The sequence below is a fragment of the Triturus cristatus genome, chromosome 4_2 (genome assembly GCF_964204655.1).
Source record: "Triturus cristatus chromosome 4_2, aTriCri1.1, whole genome shotgun sequence".
Taxonomy (NCBI): Eukaryota; Metazoa; Chordata; class Amphibia; order Caudata; family Salamandridae; genus Triturus; species Triturus cristatus.
The window spans coordinates 932711761-932732063 of record NC_140586.1 but is presented as its reverse complement, the minus strand read 5'-3'; the positions used below and the strand labels follow the sequence as shown (position 1 = coordinate 932732063).

Below are 20303 nucleotides of genomic sequence, written 5' to 3'. Positions count from 1 at the left end.
ATATCGTTGCATGCAATCTTTTCAATAAATCCAAACCCAACAGATTTTCGCCGCAACCAGTCGTTAAAAGAAGCGGAGCTTCCAAATCATAAGAACCAATTGAAATAGGCAGAGGACAAGAGACCGGGCTATGAACTGAGGCGCCAGAAAATCCTACGGATACGTTTGTTAACCCAGACAAAGGTTCCCCAGGGAGTTTGGATTGAATAATAGAACTTCTCATCGCACCAGTATCTAAAAGAAATGGCTCTGAAACACCCATTGTAGTGACATTAACATAAGGCCCATTCTGATCTACTGGAATCGATACAACTCCCTCACTTTGTCTATGGCTGTCCTAGTTAGCGTAAAGACCGTCATTCTCACCTTCAACATAGTAATCATCATTGTAATACTGTGTAGACTGAGTATTTTGCTGATCAAAGTAGTTCATAGAATGTGGAGGTGGAAGGGAATGCTGTGTCTGTGGCGACATACCTCAACCTCTACCCCTGGGCGCTAATTGGGAACCACCACGACCTCGTGGAGTAGATAGTCCTCCATTACGTTGTAATAAAACCGGGCAGCCATTCTTAAGTGACCTTCCTCCCTGCAATAGGCGCATTGGTTAGGACCTAACAAAGGCCGCGGAATATAGGGCTCAGGCTTTTGAAACACCCTCTGAAATTGGGGAGGCTGTTGAAACTGGCACTGAGCAGAGCGAGGAGGGTAAGCTTGTTGCAGAAGAACCTTTGTTTTGTAATTCTTCAGTCTTTTTCTCTTGCTTGTCTTTTTCCTCTTTGTCCCTGTTTTCGTAATATTGAGCAGTAGCCAATATCTGAGCAGAAGAAGAAACAGCCCATGAACTTTCAGAGTCTTTTAACTTATGTGACAACTCTGGGAGCAAATTAAATACGAATTTATCTACAAATAATCGCTGTCCACCCTCCGTAGTCATATCCTGACAACTGTGATCAATAAACGTCTCCTCAAAACGAGTGAAGAAATCGGAGACACTCATCTTTCTTCTGTCTACACGCAGCTAATTTATCCCAATTAACTCGTAAGGCGGGCATCATTGTTTTCATTAAAGTAATAATCCTACGATGGAGTTCTGTGATCAAAACATCAGGCTTAGCACCACCCACTTGTGCTCTATCCGAGGCAGTTATAGCATTCCATGTACCACCCAATTCTTGAACGTGATCCTCTCTACGAATCCGAGCCCATAACGCTTGTGGGACTACATTTCCCATCAACATGTCAATATCGGCTAAATTCATAATACAGGCATCAACAGTCTGGGACAATTCTTTATAGTAACCAGCAGGGTATCCATATACGCTGGAAGTGAGCGGGAATAGCTGGATTATTACCTGCTTGCGCAACCTCTTCCCTCCATATCGGAGGAACCTCTCTCATTGGGTAATGTTTCAATGTCTGCCGAACAGCAGGATCAGAATCAAGAACAGTTTGTGAAGAAAATAAGGACCTAAAAGTAACAAGTGTCCTTACGGCGTCCTCAACCTTAGAACCCACAATGAGTCCTTTATCGAAATTACCCTGAACATCCAACAGACCCCGGGGAAGTAAACCCAAATCCATATCCTCCCATCCTTTAGCGAGAGTGTCATACATAACATTAAATACATATCTCTGCGTGGGCGCATCCCACTGATGAAAGGTGATCATGATATCTTTCACACTATACTGGGGACCCTTCTCGATCCATTTGCGAGCGAGAGAGTCCAACACCACCCATTCGTCGGAACCTGGAAGTTGACTACGAGACTATCTTCGAGAAAAAGCCGGAGAAATGTTCAGAGTCCCAAAGAAAGGAGACAGTGTCTGTTATTCGTTTGCGCACAGTAGGAGAATTAGACATATGGACAGGTGACAAGGTATTAGGCGATACAGGAGAGGAACTGGCAGTTATAAGGGGAGCCGAAGGCAAAGAAGATTGAGGATCAGGAGATGGAGACAAAGGAGTCGGTGGCACGAGAGGTGGGAGTGGCAATACCGGAAGGGGCAAATGTGGAAGAACCGGAACAGGTGGGGGGACAACAGGCAACTGAACAGGTTGTAACAACGGGGGTGCATTAGCACCTTGTACATAGGGAGGAGGCAATCTCAATAGGTGAGACATCGAAGGGTCTTCCTCCAGATTCTTACTTTTATCAGAAGGGGAATTAGGCAACACCGGATAGCATCTATCTATTGCCATACGATGCTGTCTCTCTGAAATTTACATTGTATTATCAATCTCATTATCTTTGAACTGCTGGGCAGCCTGTATAATCGTCATATTTTGTGCTTTCTTATCTCGTTTTGCCTGCTTAATTTCTTTCTGTTTAGCTTCCTTACGCCAGAGGCGGAAAGAGTCAAACATTGCCGGCCGGGCTTGTCTTTTGAACAATATCGCTTCCAAATTGTCTAATATGTCAGGCTTAAAACTACCATTTTGTGGCCACTGTATAACACCATCGTTCTTCGTGTATCGGATCCATGCCTTATTAAAGGCAATGGGGCCGACACCATGTTTTGAATAAAGCTCATAGGTGGGAGTTCCAACCGGAGGAATCGGACAAGAGTCCTCCAGCCAGGAATCCCTATTACAACCAAAGCAACAGAACTTCCTAAACTTACTCAGACCAGGCATCGTTATTTCACTGGACTGTTCACAAACATAAAGGGGTTAAATCAAATAATACAGCACAAACGTACTCACCCCTCGGCTTCGGCTTTTGCAATAGCCGAATCAAAGACCCAAATCAAAACAAAATAGTGGGAGCTACTCACCAATACTTAACTAAGTGTCTTCTTACGCCAACAGAGGCCCGTCTAATGTCTTGCGATACCAAACATCATCAAAGGGACCAAAGCAGGGCGGCAGTCAGGGCAGCAGTCGCCAGCAGCCTTCAGAAAGGAGAAACCGCGCTGCAAAAGACCTTCGGACCACTTCGACATACAGGGGTCGCTTGACGTGGTTCGCGATTCCTCCAGAATTTTCTTGCGGGGCTCCTCACGATCCTCGGGCAGAACTGCTACCTCTGAAGCCGCCCCCCGTTGGGTGCCAATTTGAAGAACCGGGACCTTATGGGCCTGGCGGCGCAGGGTACGCCTAATCTCCGGAGTTCACCTGCTTTGTCGAACAGAGACACGGGACACTCCGTTAGTTGTATAAGATAAGGTTTATTAGCTGCAACTAAGTACAGTTGTCCCAGAAGTACACTCGGTATGTTCTTAGGAGACTGCCACTTTACTTCGTGGCGCACAATCTTTTATAACACACATATTCACAAAGAACACTCCCAATGCATACAGGGTTAACCAATGAGAAGAATGTGAAAACAAGATATTAAGTAACTCAAATAAGCCTCTCTTCCAACTGTGTTTGTCACCCTTCCCCACAAGTTAATCAGTGGTAGTGTTTATAAGTCGACTTGCAGGTGGCAGGACACATTTGTATGCCCCGGAGGACAGTTGTGAAATGAGAGAATACGAGTAAAGAATAGCAAATGCCAGAGGATAAGATAAAGTCAGGAAAGAATGGTGCGAACCAACAGATAGTTGAAACAGGGATCAGTCAAACCAGACGAGGATTAGTGGAGTCGGCCGGACCCTGACACCAGCTTTAAACAGAGGCAGGAGGTTATTTGACACGTTGCAGTAGGAAGAGGGAAAACAACACCTCGTTCACCATGCTGCCTGAGTGAGGGCAACACAAAATGGCGGAAAGACACATAATGATGGCTAAATATGAACGAGATCGGAAAACTGAATTACCTCAGCAGCTGATATCCATCTTGTCCTGTCTGGAAGACTATAGTGCTGCTTGTAGGGCTTCAAGGAGCTACCCCGCCTGGATTAGCATTAAACACGAGCTGAGGTGCACAAGGCGTGTGTGCTGTCAGAAGGGTCTCCCAGTGTGCTCTGGAGCCGACAGGCAGCGACAGGGGGCACCGGATACTAAAGTTCAGTGGCAGGTGGCAGACTCGGCAATTCCTGCGTAAATGTCAGGCTGGGACAATGGGCAGGGGATGAGATTATTGTACTGCTGAGCCTCCATCACAGCCGAGCAGCAAATAGTTCGCTGGGCTGCAGGCCCCCCTACCCCCCCCCCCCCCCCCCGTGAGAGAGACATGTCATCGGGCAATGAATTACTTCACCGACCGATTGGGGGTAGAAGGTCACTTTATTAGCAACAATCAATTCAATTACAATAATGCAAGCGAGATTAACACGGCTCAAATGTAACCCCCGCAACCCCTCCTTGATCCCCCATGAATTTTACCCAAATTGATCCCCCATAACATTTCCCCCATATTGATCCCCCATGCCATACTGATCCCCCATGAATTTTCCCCATATTGAAATTCGTCCCCAACTCCTTAGTTTGTCCCCCTTCCTACCTCCTGCCTCATTCCTCTGTAATCTGTTTTCCCTCTGTCCTTAAGCTATTCTGCCTGCCCCAACCCTTCCTGCCTGCCTAAATCCCGTCCAAATCTGCCACCAGGAAAAACCCTGAACAGGCGTTTTTCCTGTCCACCCTACCCCCCCCCCCCCTTCCACCCCAAGTATTTGAATTGTGCAAACTTCCCAATTTAGTCAAATTAAAGTCAGTATTTCAAACCAAATTCTTTAATTAAATAGATTTAATGAGAATAAACGCATTGACCTCAATGCGGCTCCAACAGAGGAAAAAACTAATGAAGATATATAAGAAATGACTGTGAAATATAAACATGAAGTGACAAATAAGGGACTGTCACCAATACAGCCCTTAGCCCCAAGGTTGCAACCCCAACAAATCCGATAATTTTTCTTTGATATTCACCAAACACAATTTGTTTGCTATAAATGAAAGGTGAACCCCGTCTGGCCTGAAAAATTGATAATCATCCTTGCCAATATCCTCATGGGCGAACCAACTTATCCCATTAGTGATAAAGAAACGATGCAGCTCCCTATTGACCTTTCTTCTGGCTCCGTCAACTGCAGAGAACTTATCAGCACCCCCCCAACACCCTCCTTGGTACCAGAGCCCTTAATTTGTTTTGTGGAAGGCCAAGACATTCATGATTCGTTCTAAGTCAGCTTTTATCTCAATAAGGAAACCCAGGCCCGAAAGTTGCACCAAGTTGTTTTCCCCCAAATGAAGAAGTACATTAGGGCATGGTTTAGAAGAAAATAACTTGTTTAACAACAGCAACAATTGACCCCAACGCATGCCACTTTTTCCCCACCAATCAATATTGATATTCGCAAAGCTAAAACCTAGATTAAGTCCATAATGGTTTCGTTCAGCCTGTCTGGCTGCCCACTTAATAAAGGAGAGTCCGACGATCCAGACGCTTGGCATGGATGCCGGTCGGTTCAACAGGGCACCTAAAAAGAAAAAGATGTTAGGAAGGCCAAAACAAATCTATAAATCGTCTAAATCTCTAACATACTTTAAACAGCAATTAGATGACCCGCGACATAGACATTTCAACTGTTGCAGCAAAAAAAACCCTCCAACAGCTTCTGAAGCCGCGCCTATTCAAAAAGAATGTGTACCAAATTCCATGGGGTTGAGACCCAAGATACGTAAAGCTGCTAACATTTGGGAAGCTGTTAAAACAGAACCGTCCTGGTGCTGAAAAACAAATTCTTGCGAAAAGTCGTTCACTAACCTAATTTGGAACCAAGCTGAAATTGGGCAAAGCGGGCCGCTAAGCTTCCACAATACCACAGTAGCCCCTTTACTTTTTTGATCCGTTTTTGAGGATTCAAATAAAATACATAGAGACTGCTTAGTGGTTGAAACATTAGAGTCTTTTAACCCCTGAGAGGTTGACTTACCCAATAACTCTGAGACCCTAAAGGCCCCAAAAAATAACCATAACATGCAAAGTTTGAATAACAAAAATTCAAAATGGGAATAGCACATTCTTTGTAAAATTGATATTATGTTGCCCAGTAAGGAAAGAGCTATAGGCTTTCTTAATACAGTACAGTGCTTTTTTATTTTAGACCAACCTTGTAAAATTCTCCTACCAGGTCTCCTAAAGATGGCTCATACCCCCAAAAACACTTACCATAGAAAGAAACGCCTGACAGTTTCCAAGCAATTGTAGTGGCTGATATATTCCCATCAATATTATCCAAAACGAACCGTAAGATATCATTGTTACGATTTAAACAACCTATTTCATCATTGCTGTGACAAGCAGCACCCAGATGTAGGAATTCAGCCTAAGCTCTTCTGTAAGCTAAACGTGCACTGTCAGCAAGATAGTGTTCAAGTAATCGCCGTATCTTTAATCTGCTAGCTCCCATACCTCTGGAGGAATCAGAGTTTTTACTGGGTCTGCTCCGTGTGCCAAACCATGGATTCTCTGCCACTGGGAACGAGATAACGCATCCGCTATATTATTATCCAAACCTGGGACATGTTTTACTTTAAACATTACATTGAACATCAGGCAACCAATCATGAATCTCTGTAATAATTTTAGCAGACATCAATCTTTGGCCTTTTGATCATTTACCAGGTCAACCAGAGTTTTGTTGTCCACATGAAAAAGAACGGTTTAGTTTGCCAACCATGTTCCCTAAATGGCCAATGCTACAATCAGAGGAAAGAATTCAAAAAATGCTATACTACGCTTTTCTGTAATTCACTTCTCTGGCCAGGTTTCAGCACACCACTTGCCATCCCAGAAGGGCCCAAAGCCATTGGCCCCGGATGCATCAGAGAAAATCTGAATTGACCATAAAAAATACTTTCGTCTAAAGACCAAATGGTGACTCCGTTGAAGACCTTAAGAAACATAATCCATACTTCAAAGTCAGCTCTCATAGAAAGAGACACTCGAACTCTGTGAAGAGGTAAGGTAATACCTGACATAGCAAAACCTAACCTTCGACAGAAGGACCTGCCAGCTTTCACCACTTTGCACGTAAAATTCAAATCACCCAATAATCGTTGCATCTCGAACAAGGTGAGTTTATGAGATAACCTAGCATGTGCCAAGAAATCCAAAATCTCTTTTACTTTTGCTAATGGCAATCTGGCCTCCATTTTCTTTGAGTCAATTTCAATGCCCAGAAAAATCAAACATGTTGCAGGGCCCTCAGTTTTCTCCTCAGCCAGAGACTGAAGCGCTCTACTACACTGCTGAGTCTTAGTTATACCAACAAACAGAAAGTCAGCCAGATAATGTGACACTTGAACATGACCTGATCTAAAAGAGAAAAGCCATTGCAGAAATGAACTAAAATCCTCAAAAAGTTGACAAGAAACTGCAAAACCCATAGGCAAAACTTCAACAAAATATTGCCCTTCAAAATGGATACCAAGCAATGCATAGTCCCTTGGGTGCACAGGGAGTAATCTACAAGCAGATTTAATGTCACATTTTCCAACTCCGCATGTGAGCCGGCATTCCTCACCAGTTCGAGAGCCACATCAACTGAAGCAAAGTGTACCATAGTATCTTCTTTAGCTATGAAATCATTCAATGACGAACCTTGTGGCCATGACAAATGCTGTATCATGCGAAATTCACCATGTGCCATTTTTGGAACAACACCCAAGGGAGAGATGATAAGGTCGGGAAGAGGCCAGGTAGAAAAAGGACCAGCCATTCCTCCGTCAGCAATTTCTGAGTGTAACTTTTTAGCAATAATGTGTGGGAATTGATTAGCAGATTTCAAATTAAGAGCAAACCTGCGGCATCTAGGACCTTGGTAACCAAGCCGGAAGCCTTCTTTGAAACCCCATTCCAATTTTTTATCTTTATCCCGCAGAGGATAGAACTGAAGCCAATAACATAGCTTGGGAATATCAATTGGGGTAACTGCCCTTGTGGTTAGGCTGGAATGGAGCACCCCGCCCTCTACCCTGACGGACAGTATACCCTTGGGTTTGTTCGCTGAAACACTGCAAAATGGTGTGTTTACCACTGCATTTTGAACTCTTTATTTGCAGAGATACTTCTGGCAGAACCCTCGGTTAAAATTCCAGCATGCTCCCGGGATGAGTGATTGGGGTCTGGACCAAGTACCCACCCCTCCCAGGGTGGGTCTGTTACGAAAAGGCCGGTGAGTAATAGCAAGCCCGCAGGCAGTATGCATGGTAGGAGGAGGCTTCTGTGGATACATCCATTGAACCCATAATTCGTTGTCAACCTCCCCCCAGGGATTATCGGGAACGAGGACTAGCCGGGATCTAAATTCCTGGTCATAGTGAAGCCAAGCAAAACCTCCAAATTCGGACTGAGCCTTTCTGATTGTTTCCAAGTACTTAAAAATAGATACTGCTCGATCTGGGAATTTCTCGCAATAAACACTTGCAAAAACCAGAAATGCATATGTCCAAGAATCTATGTTGGTATGAAATCTAGGTCTCTTCGCTAATTCCCAAGCCTCTTCTCTGGAACCTTCTTTAGACTGGATTTGCCTGTGAAGCAATTTAAAGACATCAACAAACTCACCTCTACAAATTTCTCTTTGGTATTCTTGCTTAAATGAGAACAGAGGGGCATAGATAGACCCATATAAGGAAGCCTTTTTAAACCGGTTACCTTCTCATTATCCTGTTGGACTTTAGACGCTGCGTAATTCTGAGCAAGTTTCTCAGACTCCTCTAGTTCGCCCTTGTCCTTACCAGTACTGGGAGATGACGTTTGTTGTACTTCCGAAGGTGTCTCACAATGACAGCAAACCTTAGCATCTCTATTTTTACCTTTAACTAAAATCTCATGAACTTTGCGTTTTCTGAAATTGGCATTACAGCAAGGATGATTACTTGCACCTCACCTGACTGAAAAGGCTTGTCCAGCGTTGAAAACTTCTTCGCGCTGGTACTTTCACTGCCGCCGGTATATCGCTTGAAGTCTTTCCAACTCAGTTCTGATTCTTTCATCTGTAAAATATGAGCTTTGGACATCTTATTAGTGATTCCCCCCTGCTGGATTGGGAAAAACTTGTAAAGCCATCCTCATCCCCAACCCCAATTTCACCCTCTTCCAGATGAGAAAATCCATCAGCCCCATCATCATAAACCTCCTGAAAGGCCCCACTGCCGGATGGCTGAGCCCCATTCCCTATTCCACCATCAAAATGTCTCCAGTTCACCGCTGTTTTGAGCTGTGCAATTTTGTGGTTAGTCAAAGGTGTTGGGAAAACCGCAACCGGATTTTCCCTTTGTTGTTGGGGAAGAGAACAGGACGCTTTATACCTGTTTATCGATGTATCATTGCACCTGATGCCCTTTTGCAGTATTGTCCCATCGTTGGCCTGCAAGCAGTTGGAACTCGCAGACATCGGAGGCTCTGCAGGCAGGTCTGATGAAGTAGAATTTCTTTTAGCCTCATCACTAACCCACACCCATTGGCCCTGCCCTTTTGGCGCACTCTTATCCTTAACTGACAAATCTATGACACTGCCAAACTCAAGGCGAGAAAGGAGAACTCCTGAACTCTGATTAGAGGACAAAACCTGGGTGCTTATAGCTGATTTTAAACCAGAATAGCTTTTTACACCAACCCTTGAAGCGTCCCCAGCGGACAAAACCACACTGCTTGAGGCTGACTCACCACTCCCACAATAAAAAACTGGCGAGAGAGACCTATCACCAGACGCATAACACACGCTTTTTGACAAATGAAATTTATTACCAAATATAGGAATATCCTGTTTAGCAGTTGTATTTAGGAAAGTAGTATTCCGATTAACATCAAAATTAGCCATATGTAGGTCCCCACTAGGCGGCGCCATAACCTCAATGCCAACCAAAAGCACCTCATCTGTGCTGCCACAGTCACCTTCAAGAGAGGCTGCTTTCTGAAGAAGTTTGCCTCTGACTGCGCGTGTGCGAGACCTGCCCCTCCCTCTCCCCAAACCTGAGGAAGCAGGCTGCTGACATGAGATAAGAAAATAATCCCCTTTTAAAAGCTTACCATTACCACAGCGCAACTTAACATCACCAGTCTCAGGGGAGATATCAGATAAAGAACAGGCTAAAATAGCAGCAGAAACCCCATCTGAAGAAGCCCTTCTTTTATTTGACAAACCGGTCCATGCTTGACCCAGCACCCATGGGGCCAATAAATCCTCCCTCCCTGCCTGGCAAAGCACTCTCAAGGGTTCCCTAACATCAGCAGCAGACTCGGCCATCATTTAAATAACAAACCCAGCGCTAAGTTCAAAAATCCATAAAACTCCATGAGAAAGGCAAGAAAGGAAAACGCTGCTTCCTACCTGCCTCAGAGGACCCCCAAATAACAAGCAATTAGAACACAGCATTTGAAAACGCCGCGTTCTAAAGCAGGCGCCTGCCTGCACGCGCTCGCTCTGGGCCATTCCATCGGCCCGAAGCAGCCCAGGGGGGTGGACATTCTTTGAATTCCACCCCAGGCCTCCTAGTGTGACCCTCACTGTCACATGAGGAAGTGGGAGTATGAGGAAGCAGCGCCTCAACAGCACCCTTGACACGGAGGAGGAGATTCATCTCTACATATACCATCAAGAATAAGAGGCATACACAGGGGGTGAGGGCCTGGATTGGCAATCACAGCAATGACTGTAATATCTCCCCCCATGGCTAGTTTATGCCAGCCAGGGAGGAGTAACCGTCTGTTAGAATCCGGGGTCTCTGGTTGGCGCAGGTATGCACTTGCGACAAGCAGGGACCCTTTTCATCTAAGTCAGGGCAAAGGATCACCTCTTTAAAAATAACCCCTGCTCACCCTCTAGGTAACGTGGCGCGAGCAGTCAGGCTAAATTTCCAGAGGGCATATAGGTTAAGCGTTCAAGTTGTCCCACACAATAATCACCACCCCACCACACAAAGACACAAGGCTGTATTTATGTCCAAAATATAATTCTTTATATAAAAGGTTTTCTTTCAGGCAGGTTGCATAAATACAGTTCTCTTGGTAAAATAATCCAGTTACTCTCAAAATGCTTTACGGGCAGTCCACAGTTGTAAAAATGGCACAGTTCTCTTTAAAATAGGTTTCTTAGGTCTTCTGGGCACTTCGTAGCGCCTTTGGGGTGCCTTTGGCAAGGTTTTTACAGTGCCTTGCCGTTTCCCACGCTTCTCGCGTGAGCCGGAGTACGCTTGCCGAGTCTCACTCTTCTCGAGTGAGCACCGGTAATGCTTTTCAATGCAGTACGGTTAAAACGTAGGTACGGTTCGAACCTTGCTGTTCCCAGGGTAAGTACGGGTCGAACCAAGGCTGTTACGGCTCGAACTCAGCCAAAAGGAGCACTTTTCAAAGCGCCATTATTTCAGCTGGCAGTACGGTGCGAACCAGGCACAAGTATTTACAAGGCGGGTACGAACCAAGGCACTTCACAGGCAGTACGGTGCGAACCAGGCACAAGTATTTACAAGGCGGGTACGAACCAAGGCACTTCACAGGCAGTACGGTGCGAACCAGGCACCCGTAGTTACAAGGCAGGTACGGTTCGTACAAAGGCAAGTACGGGCCGTACTTTTCACGCGCTGGCACAATACCTTGCAGATTTCACGGGGAAGGTTCGTGGCGGCCTCGCGGTCCAGTCCAGGGGTGTCCCACGTCGCGCTGGTGTCCCCAGTGTCCAGGGGACGGCGGAGCTTCGTGGGGCGCTCGGGCAGGATGCAGGTTGCCACGAAGGGGGTCAGAAGCAGGAGGGCAGCCTCGGGGTGAGATCACAGCGCCGCGCGCTGTTAGCTTCGGCCGGAGACGCGAACCAGGGCACTTTAGTCCTTTGCAGAAGCCTCTACAACCCGGCAGGGGTCACAGGGACTCGGCGCTCAGGCGCGGAGATCTCCACCTTACTTTGCGAGCTACGGCTCGAGGGGGCAACTGTTCACGGTGCTCGGGCTGTCAGGCCTTTACGTTGTTTGCAGCCACGCCAGCAGCAGAAGTCGCGTTGCTCAGCGAGATCAGGGGATGCACAGGTTCTCCGGGGTCAGCTTGCTGAATCACTTCAAGGCACTTCTCCTCTTCTTTCAGGATGGTAGCGCCCACTGTTCCTGGGGCGCAGGTCAGGGGGCAAGTTCACACGCAAGCCCTTGGAGATTGTTTTAAAGGCACAAGTTGAATCAAAGTCCTTTTCTTCAGGCTTTCCCTCTCCTTCCAGCAGACAGGCACCCACTGCAGGCCAGTCTCTCAGGCAGAGAGACAGTATTCCTCCTTCAGCTTCTCCAGGTCCTTCTCCTTCAGGCAGAGTTTCTTCTTGGCGCAAACAGGATCTGATTTCTTAGGAGCCAGGCTCCTACTTTTATACACCAATTCTTTTGTTCTTTAGCGCCAGGGGGCCTGGGCCTGGCTCAGTCCAGTTTTTGGAGCACTGTGTTGTGGATGACTCCGCGCTTTCCTTTCAGCAGCAGGGCAGAGACATCAGCCGCTCCACAGGGGGCGGCGCCAGCTTTGTGCTGGCAGAGCACAGGTCTATTCAAGAGTCAGGGTGTACTCCTCCCACCCATCCTGGTGTAATCTCTCTACCCACCACCTGGCAGCCAACCTGTCTCTGGGGTTTCCCCAACCCTGCTCCTTACTGTTGCTAGGCAGAACACACACACACACAGCGCAGAGGCGGACTGAATGGCCAGATCAGTAAATACTAACTTTCTAAAAGTAGTATTTACAAACGCAGGATATTAAAATAAACTTTACTAAAAGAAGTATTTTATTATTCTGAGTTCAGGCATACTAAACATAACTTTCTACCATGCTCTATGAGTCCACTGGGATTACAGGGTGTAGTAATTCCAGTAGCCCATTCTGGCCTATGGAGAGCAGGTAGCCTTCAATAGTGAAAAACGAAAATGGCTGTAATTCACTATTAAGACATGCCACACACATCAGGGCATGTCCTACCTTATGCCTATAATGCACCCTGCCCTTGGGCCTACCAGAGGGGTGACTAATATGTAGTTAAGGGAAGGTTTAGCGACTGGCAAGTGGGTGCACTTGCGCAGTCAGCGCGACAGTACCAGACTGCGCGCAGGTTCTGCAGTGGCAGATCCTAGACACATTTTACTAGGCCGCTTCTGTGGGTGGCACAACCAGTGCTGCAAGCCCACCAGCAGCATTTGTATTTACAAGCCCTGGCACTCCTGGTGCACTTTACTAGGGGCTGACAGTAAACCAAATAAACCAATCATGGACACCAATCAATGTATACATTTTACCATAGGGAGAGCATATGCACCTTAGCACTGGTCAGCAGTGGTAAGGTGCCCAGAGTCATAAATCAGCCAACACCAGGTCAGAAAAAATACAGGAGGAAGGCAAAAAGTTTAGGGATGACCCTTCAAAAAGGGCCAGGTCCAACACCGTCCAAGGCAGAGAAAGAGTTATCTCTTAAGAAAAATTTACACACTAAGCCATGATCATTCACCTAATTGGTATAGCAGGACCCTGGACTTCCCTTCAAGTTAACACAAATACAAACTGTATATGGTCATCAACTGGCTGGAATCCAAGTTAGTGGTTGCTCCCTGAGTTGGCGCACCCCCAACCTTCACTGAGTTTCTATGTTGGAGACAATGTGATACAGGATATTCTGGGAACTGAAGACGATCTTACTGACCTAAAGAATTTACTTCCCTGACCATAGGTTAATATTGGTTCTGCCTACTCTTCCTAATGAAAGCCCAAAAAAGTGTGATGTAGAGCAGAAACATGCCGAGACTTTAATTATGTTGCAGACCATAAATACAGCAAGAATATAAACATAACACATATTGGCTCTCTGTAAGAATTAATGCACAGGCATACATGGATCTAAAATTGTTGGCTGCATAGTTTGTTGTTCCACAAAAACACCATTACTATCAATTAGACCAGTAGATCTAATTTGGTGATTATTATATACCCCATTCTCATGATTACACAACATACCGGTGTCAGGAATTTTAGAGCTACAGAAAATATCAATTTAAATTGTGTTGAATGCTTAGCACAATTGGAGAGCAAGATACAACGTTCAGGTTTGGAGGAAAGGTGACCTGCACGTCAGTGAAACGCCACAACAAAAAGAAACCAACGACTTCCGCAGGAAGCTGGATTATGGATTTAGATATTATCCAGTCTTGTTGCTTAGCAAAGCAGTTAATGTTTGGTAGTGGTTGGAGGATCACTGAAGAGCCAGTGCCTTGCTGTAGAAACATCAGGTGGGAACTGGGACGTCCTACTGTTTCACTATCTTGCCTAATTGGATCTTATCTACAACTGTTTACTGCTTTCAAGGTCTTGCACATTTGTACCTTTATGCTTGTGCATTATTTCTATCACTTTTTTGGTTTGTTGGGCACATTCTAATTTTGCACTTTGAGTCTGCCTTGTTTTCATCTCCACCTACGTACATATGATAATTTCCCTGGATTTTTAAAACTGAACTAATTTGGACTAACATGCATTGAACTCAGGGCTCCCGCACCGCCCTGGAAAAACAAATAGAGACCGTCTCTATTGATGTGAACCTACTACGGGCGGACTTGCGGAAGGTGGCAGACAAGGTCTTCACGGCAGAGGGGGACATTGTCCAGCTTAAGGGAGAAGTGGCTTTCCTGAAGCAGCAAGTTTCTCAGCTCACCCATTCTACCGGAGCACTGGAACGCCGAGCGGAGGAGGCGGAATGGAGGGCCCGTCATAGCAACATCAAGGCCCTCGGTATTCCGGAGAGCTCGGAACAGAGCAACGCGGAGCGGTTCCTGGAGAACTGGATACAAACTACGCTATGCCCCAGAGGCCTGTTGGAGGTCTTCGTGGTGGAGAGAGCCCATAGGGCGCTGGTCCCTCCGCCGTCGCTGGGGGCACCCTCCAAGGCACTCATAGCAAAAATCCTGAATTATCGGGACACGGACTGTATCCTGAAAGCAGCGAGAGAAACAACGGACCTCATTTTTGACAACGCCAAGGTCTCCATTTATCTGGACTATACCTGCCAGGTGCAGGAGCAGAAGAAATCCTTTCTTGGCATCAAGCAGAAGCTACGTGAACTTCATCTACAGTACATGTCACTGTATCCTGCAAAACATAAGGTGATATCCCAAGGAAAGGACAATTTTTTCGATGCACCTGAGGAGGTATGGGAATGGCTCGAAATCAGGGGTGAGGCCCTCCCCCAACGTGAACGGAGGGGATCCCGGAGTGCTTGGGGGTCCAGACCTCCGGGGAACCGCAGAAGAAGATGGAAGGATCGAGTTGATGGTGATGTCCAGGCGGAGCGACAGCGAATTACAGTGGGGGACGATGGTTCCCTACGCGTGGAGTCTTCGGACTCGGACGACTCTCCTCTGCCAAATGTGTCAGGGATTCCCTAAGAGAGACTGGTGCCAGAGACTGTCCCGCCGACCTCTCATGTGATTCCGGAAACGGTCATGGACCCGCTCACGCCCACTTCAGCTCCTGCATGAAGGCTATATCCTTTTTATTTATTCTCTTTAAACGTTACTGTGGTGGGCAGGGGCCGGTCATTGGAGGCCTTGGGACCATTGACTTGCAGCGACTTGGGAGAAATGATTATTGTAAAACGGTTGATGCCATATGTATCTTGTGGGCGATACTGCACAATCTAGTACCAATGTTTCGCTTGTGTAAAATAAGGCAGTTTGGGTCATTGATCTATCGTGTGGCGGCTGGCCTAAGTTGGGAGTTGGTTCAGGGGGGGGGGGGGGGGGGGTTCTCTTATAGTTTTTTTTCGGTAGAGTGTTTTTTAGCTGCGGTTGGGCTAATGGGACAGCTGTGCACGTCTTGGCACCAGCATGGGAAGGGCATTTCTGCATGTTTTGTTGTCAGTATACTACTCGTGGGAGGGTGTTTTTTGGGGGTTGTTTGGGTTCTTTTTCAGGCATTGCAGGTATGGCATCTGGGGATCAGGGTTTATGGAGCGAGCGGGGACCGCTTATTTAATCATTTATGGGGTTTAAATTTTTAAGCTGGTATGTGAGGGGGCTGGGCACTTGCAGCAAGAGATATAGAGTCCTGTCCTTCCTCCGCAGGCATCAGGTCTCGATAGCCTGCCTCCAAGAAACTCACCTTACTGAGGAAGGAGCTCATAGGTTGATGAAGAAATGGCGAGGGCAGGTTTTCCACTCTTCCTTCTCTTCCTACGCCAGGGGTGTGCTTGTGTGGGTGGCCCCGGGGACCCCATTGGCTGTTCAATATGTAGAAGCTGACATTAATGGGAGGTACCTGCTCCTTAAAGCTAAGCTAGATGGCAGAGATGTGGCAATAATGAACACCTATGCCCCAAACACAGATGACCCGGACTTCTTTTAGTCCCTACAGGAGGTTCTGATATCGAAACTTGAGGTCCCATTGCTTTGGATGGGGGATTTTAATTGTGTCCTAGACCCCGACCTTGACAGGTTCCCGCCCCAAACTGGTACGAAACCTAGAATGACGACGAAACTCCGAGAGGTTGTGGGGAACATAGGGGCTCACGATATATGGTGCCAGGGACACCCAGCCCAGAAAGTGTATACTTGTTTCTCGTTCACTCATAATACACACAGTCGCTTAGACAGGATTCTGCTTGCTACTCCCGATGCGGCTAGGTCCTTTGAGGTGACCCATCAAGTGCGCTTCTTATCTGACCACTCCCCTGTGGCATGTGTAGTTGATTGGGGGGGGGGCCAATAACTCGCCCAAAGACTTGGCGGTTGCCGGCAGAGGTTCTTGAGGACCCAGTAGGGAAGCAGCACATAGAACATGTCTTAAATGATTATATTGACCTAAATTGGGATGGGTCAGACTTATCACAAGCCACGAAGTGGGAGGCCCTCAAGGCGGTGGTAAGGGGAGCATGCATGGGCCTTACATATGGGGTTCGGAAACAGCTCCAACGGGAATTGCAGGAATAGCGTCGCCTCTTGGAACTACAGACTCGCAAAGCCCCTGACGCGGCGGAGAGGGGAGCGTGGCATTCAGGAATGCATCCATGACATTTGGGACAGGCTCAACAAATGCACCCTCACACAGTACAGACAGCGTCCTCATAGGGAAGGAGATAAATCGAGCCAGCTTTTGGCTTGGATACTCCGGAATGAACATGCCCCTGACACGATTGTGGCTTTGCGGGAGCCCACGGGAGGATTGGTCCACTCAGAGGTGGGACTTCTCCAGGTCCTCAGGTTACATCTGTAGACTGCAATCTCCGAGGCATCCCATCTCCCTTACCTACAAGACCTGCCACTATGTGCTATCCTCAAGGTAGCACAGAAAGAGCTCGGTGAACCCCGAACGCTGGGAGAAATACAATCTGCCCTGCACTATTTGCCGTGCGCCAAAGCCCCGGGGAGCGACTGGCTCCCCCCGGAGTTTTATCAAGCCTTCGTGGGCACACTTCCCCGTCTCTTATTGCAGGTCTACCTCGAGGCGTTTGAACGCGGAGTCCTCCCCCCCACCCCCCCCTGAGTATGTCACAGGGGGAAATCTGCATGATTTTGAAGCATGGAGGGGATGCCTATGAGCCCTCATCATATCGTCCGATTAAAATGATAAACACAGATGTTAAAATCTTATGCAAGCTCTGGATTAGTGCCTTACATGCCTCACTTGATCCATGCGGACCAGTGTGGGTTCATACCGGGATGAAACACAGCAATGAATCTGCGCCAGCTTAATCATATCATGCATGAGGTGCGTGATTGGGAGGAACATATGGTCTTGGTCTCCATTGACCTTGCCAAGGCGTTTGACACAGTAGATTGGGGATACCTTCACGAGGTCTTCACGAGGTCTTACGCGCTGGTGGGATGTGCCCTAAATTTTGTCGCTGGATTAGCATCTTGTATAGAGCACCTCATGCAAGGGTTAAACTTGGGAGAGCGAGATCGGAAGACTACCAACTGGGAAGGGGCACTCTCTCGCCCTTATTGTTTGCCTTGGCCATAGAACCCTTCGCGGTCTGGATCAGGACTGACATGGAACGCTGGGGAATTACAGTGGGTGCCAAGAGTCACATCATTTCCCTATATGCTGACGATGCCCTATTTTATTTGACATCTCCCCGGGACGCACTACCGGTCCTGCTGCATCACCTAGAAAGATTTGATGAGTTCTCTCCCTTGCGACTTAACCGCGGTAAGTCCCTGATTTTCCCGCTAGCGGGACTGGCGTCGGTGCCTCCGGGCGATCTCCCAGACCTGGGACTGCGTTGTGAACAGGTGGGATTCCGCTACCTTGGGATACAGGTGGCCCCGACGGACACACAGGCGTTAGCACGTAATGTGGACCGCATAATCACGTCTCTACAACAATTGGTGACATTTTGGAACACTCTTCCGCTGTCATTTATGGGTAGGCTGGCCATCTCTAAGATGGTGATGCTTCCCAGGACACTACAAGTACTCCAGAACTCCCTATCTCCGCTGCCGCCACGTGTCTTCAAAGCCCTAAACATGCTGCTCACATCCCTGCTTTGGGCGGGCCGGCGTAGTAGAGTAGCTCTTAACACTATTATACGGAGCTATGAGGAGGGCGGTTTGGAAGCCCCACTCTTCGACTTTTATTATTTCGTGGCCCAACTGCAACATGTGGCACGTTGGCTGACAGACGCGGACAACTGGGAGAAACGTCTTCTCTCCGACAGGGCGGATACTCGGGCACTACAGGAAGCTTTGATGCCGGGCAAAGGGTCAGACGCATCTCTTCCCTATATAGTGCAACATACAGCCGGTATATGGCAGTGTTTTGTCGAAAAAGTCCTATGGAAAGCACCCTTTCACAGGGAGCTCCCGATTTGGATACTGGCCCCCTTCATAGACATGGGACGATATATGTCCTTTCAACCTTGGAGAGAGGGTGGATGTGAAGTTTTTGCCGACCTATTTCCCAACGAGACCTTTATCACCTATGAGCAAGCAGAAGAGAACTTTGGCCTCAGACAGGGTCAGTTCCTACATTTCCGGGGAATTCAGAATGTAGTAAAAACCACCTGGCCACAGTACCCAGATATTCCACCCCTCACACACATCCTAGACATCCTGCTTATGTGCGGTACAGGTCGCAGGCTGATATCTCTCATCTACAAGGCTATGAAACTAGACTCTGCCCCACCGGTGCCACCATCTTGGGTTGCATGGGAGAGGGATCTCGCTCTTCTGCTGGAAGAGAAACAGTGGGCACGCATAGGCGCCCTCACACGAAAAGTCTCCTGCAATGCCAGGTTTAAATTAACACACTTTAACTTCCTAGATGTGCCACAGATAAGGTGGGTTTTTTACATTTAGCTTGGGATTGTCCTCTGGTCAGGCAGTTCTGGGTGGAGGTGGTGGGCAGGATAGTTGCAACTACAGGCATTTGAATGCAGCTTGAACCCTTGCATTGTTTACTTGCATTTGTCCGGAAGCCAAAGAATAGGAAACTCCCATGTAAGCTTCTGCAGTTAATGCTAGTGCTTGCTAGGCGAAGGGTAGCTATAACCTGGATGTTGCAGAGGGGCCCAGAAGTGTCCATCTGGCTTAAAGATGTCTGAGAGTGGTCCCTAGCTGAAGAAACACACATGCAACTCATCCAAAGGGATGGTAAACTGCAAGAAGACCTCATGGTTTGGTGGGTGTTGTGCTTTTCAGGGTTGGCGGAGAGGGAGTCCTCCTCGCAGGATACGACTGATGGCGAGGAGAGTGGGTTGGATGAGGAAAGCGGACATCCCCTTGCCACGGAGTGAGGGGACTGACCCCGGTTATATGCGCACTGGGACTCGATGTTATGCCCCATGTTTCTCCTCACTGTAGAACGCTTCTGGATACTTATGTGACCCCATGGTATTTTTACCCCCCCATCCGACCATCTGTGCTACATGCCAATGATAACACCAATAGTATGTCTATGTACGCTGTATTGATGCCGATTTGTTTTTTGAATTTGTATAATGCAAATTGAAAAATAAAGTTAAAAAAAAAAAAAAAAGCATTTAACTCTCTAAAGGTCCATAGAGTTACGCATTAATGCTCCACGCAAGAATTTCAAAAGCACAAATAGTAACCATGGTTTTCTTATATTCCCAGTTAGAGACTGCATTAAGTAAGTGAAGAAACTGGTGAGTTAGAGGACTTGTTACTTAAGATAATTAGGTAGAATTGTATATTATACTAATGTTCCAAGATTATTTTCTGACACTGCTTCATTGCAGACTTCGATGAGCAGTTCCGAAGGAAGTGCTGCAGTTCCAAAGGAAGTGTGACGAGCCTTGCACCAGCGTTTCCACTGTCATCCCATTACAATTTTCCCCTATATGTGGGATGCTGTGAATGCTATTACAATTAGAAATCATGGTTTTTCTCTGGAGGTGAATAGAACTAGCTTTGTGGCACCCCTTTAGATTGGTGACCAAAA

At 47.1% G+C, this 20303-nt stretch overlaps 1 protein-coding gene across 1 annotated transcript in view; it reads right to left on the bottom strand.

Annotated features, from left to right (window-relative positions):
* Window positions 1–20303, bottom strand: part of LOC146838949 (uncharacterized) — a 264177-nt gene that overhangs the window by 189881 nt on the left and 53993 nt on the right. Inside the window, exon 3 of the mRNA XM_085599991.1 lies at window positions 8785–8890. Within this exon, the coding sequence (XP_085456117.1) occupies window positions 8785–8890 (106 nt within the window). The remainder of the gene's footprint in view (window positions 1–8784; window positions 8891–20303) is intronic.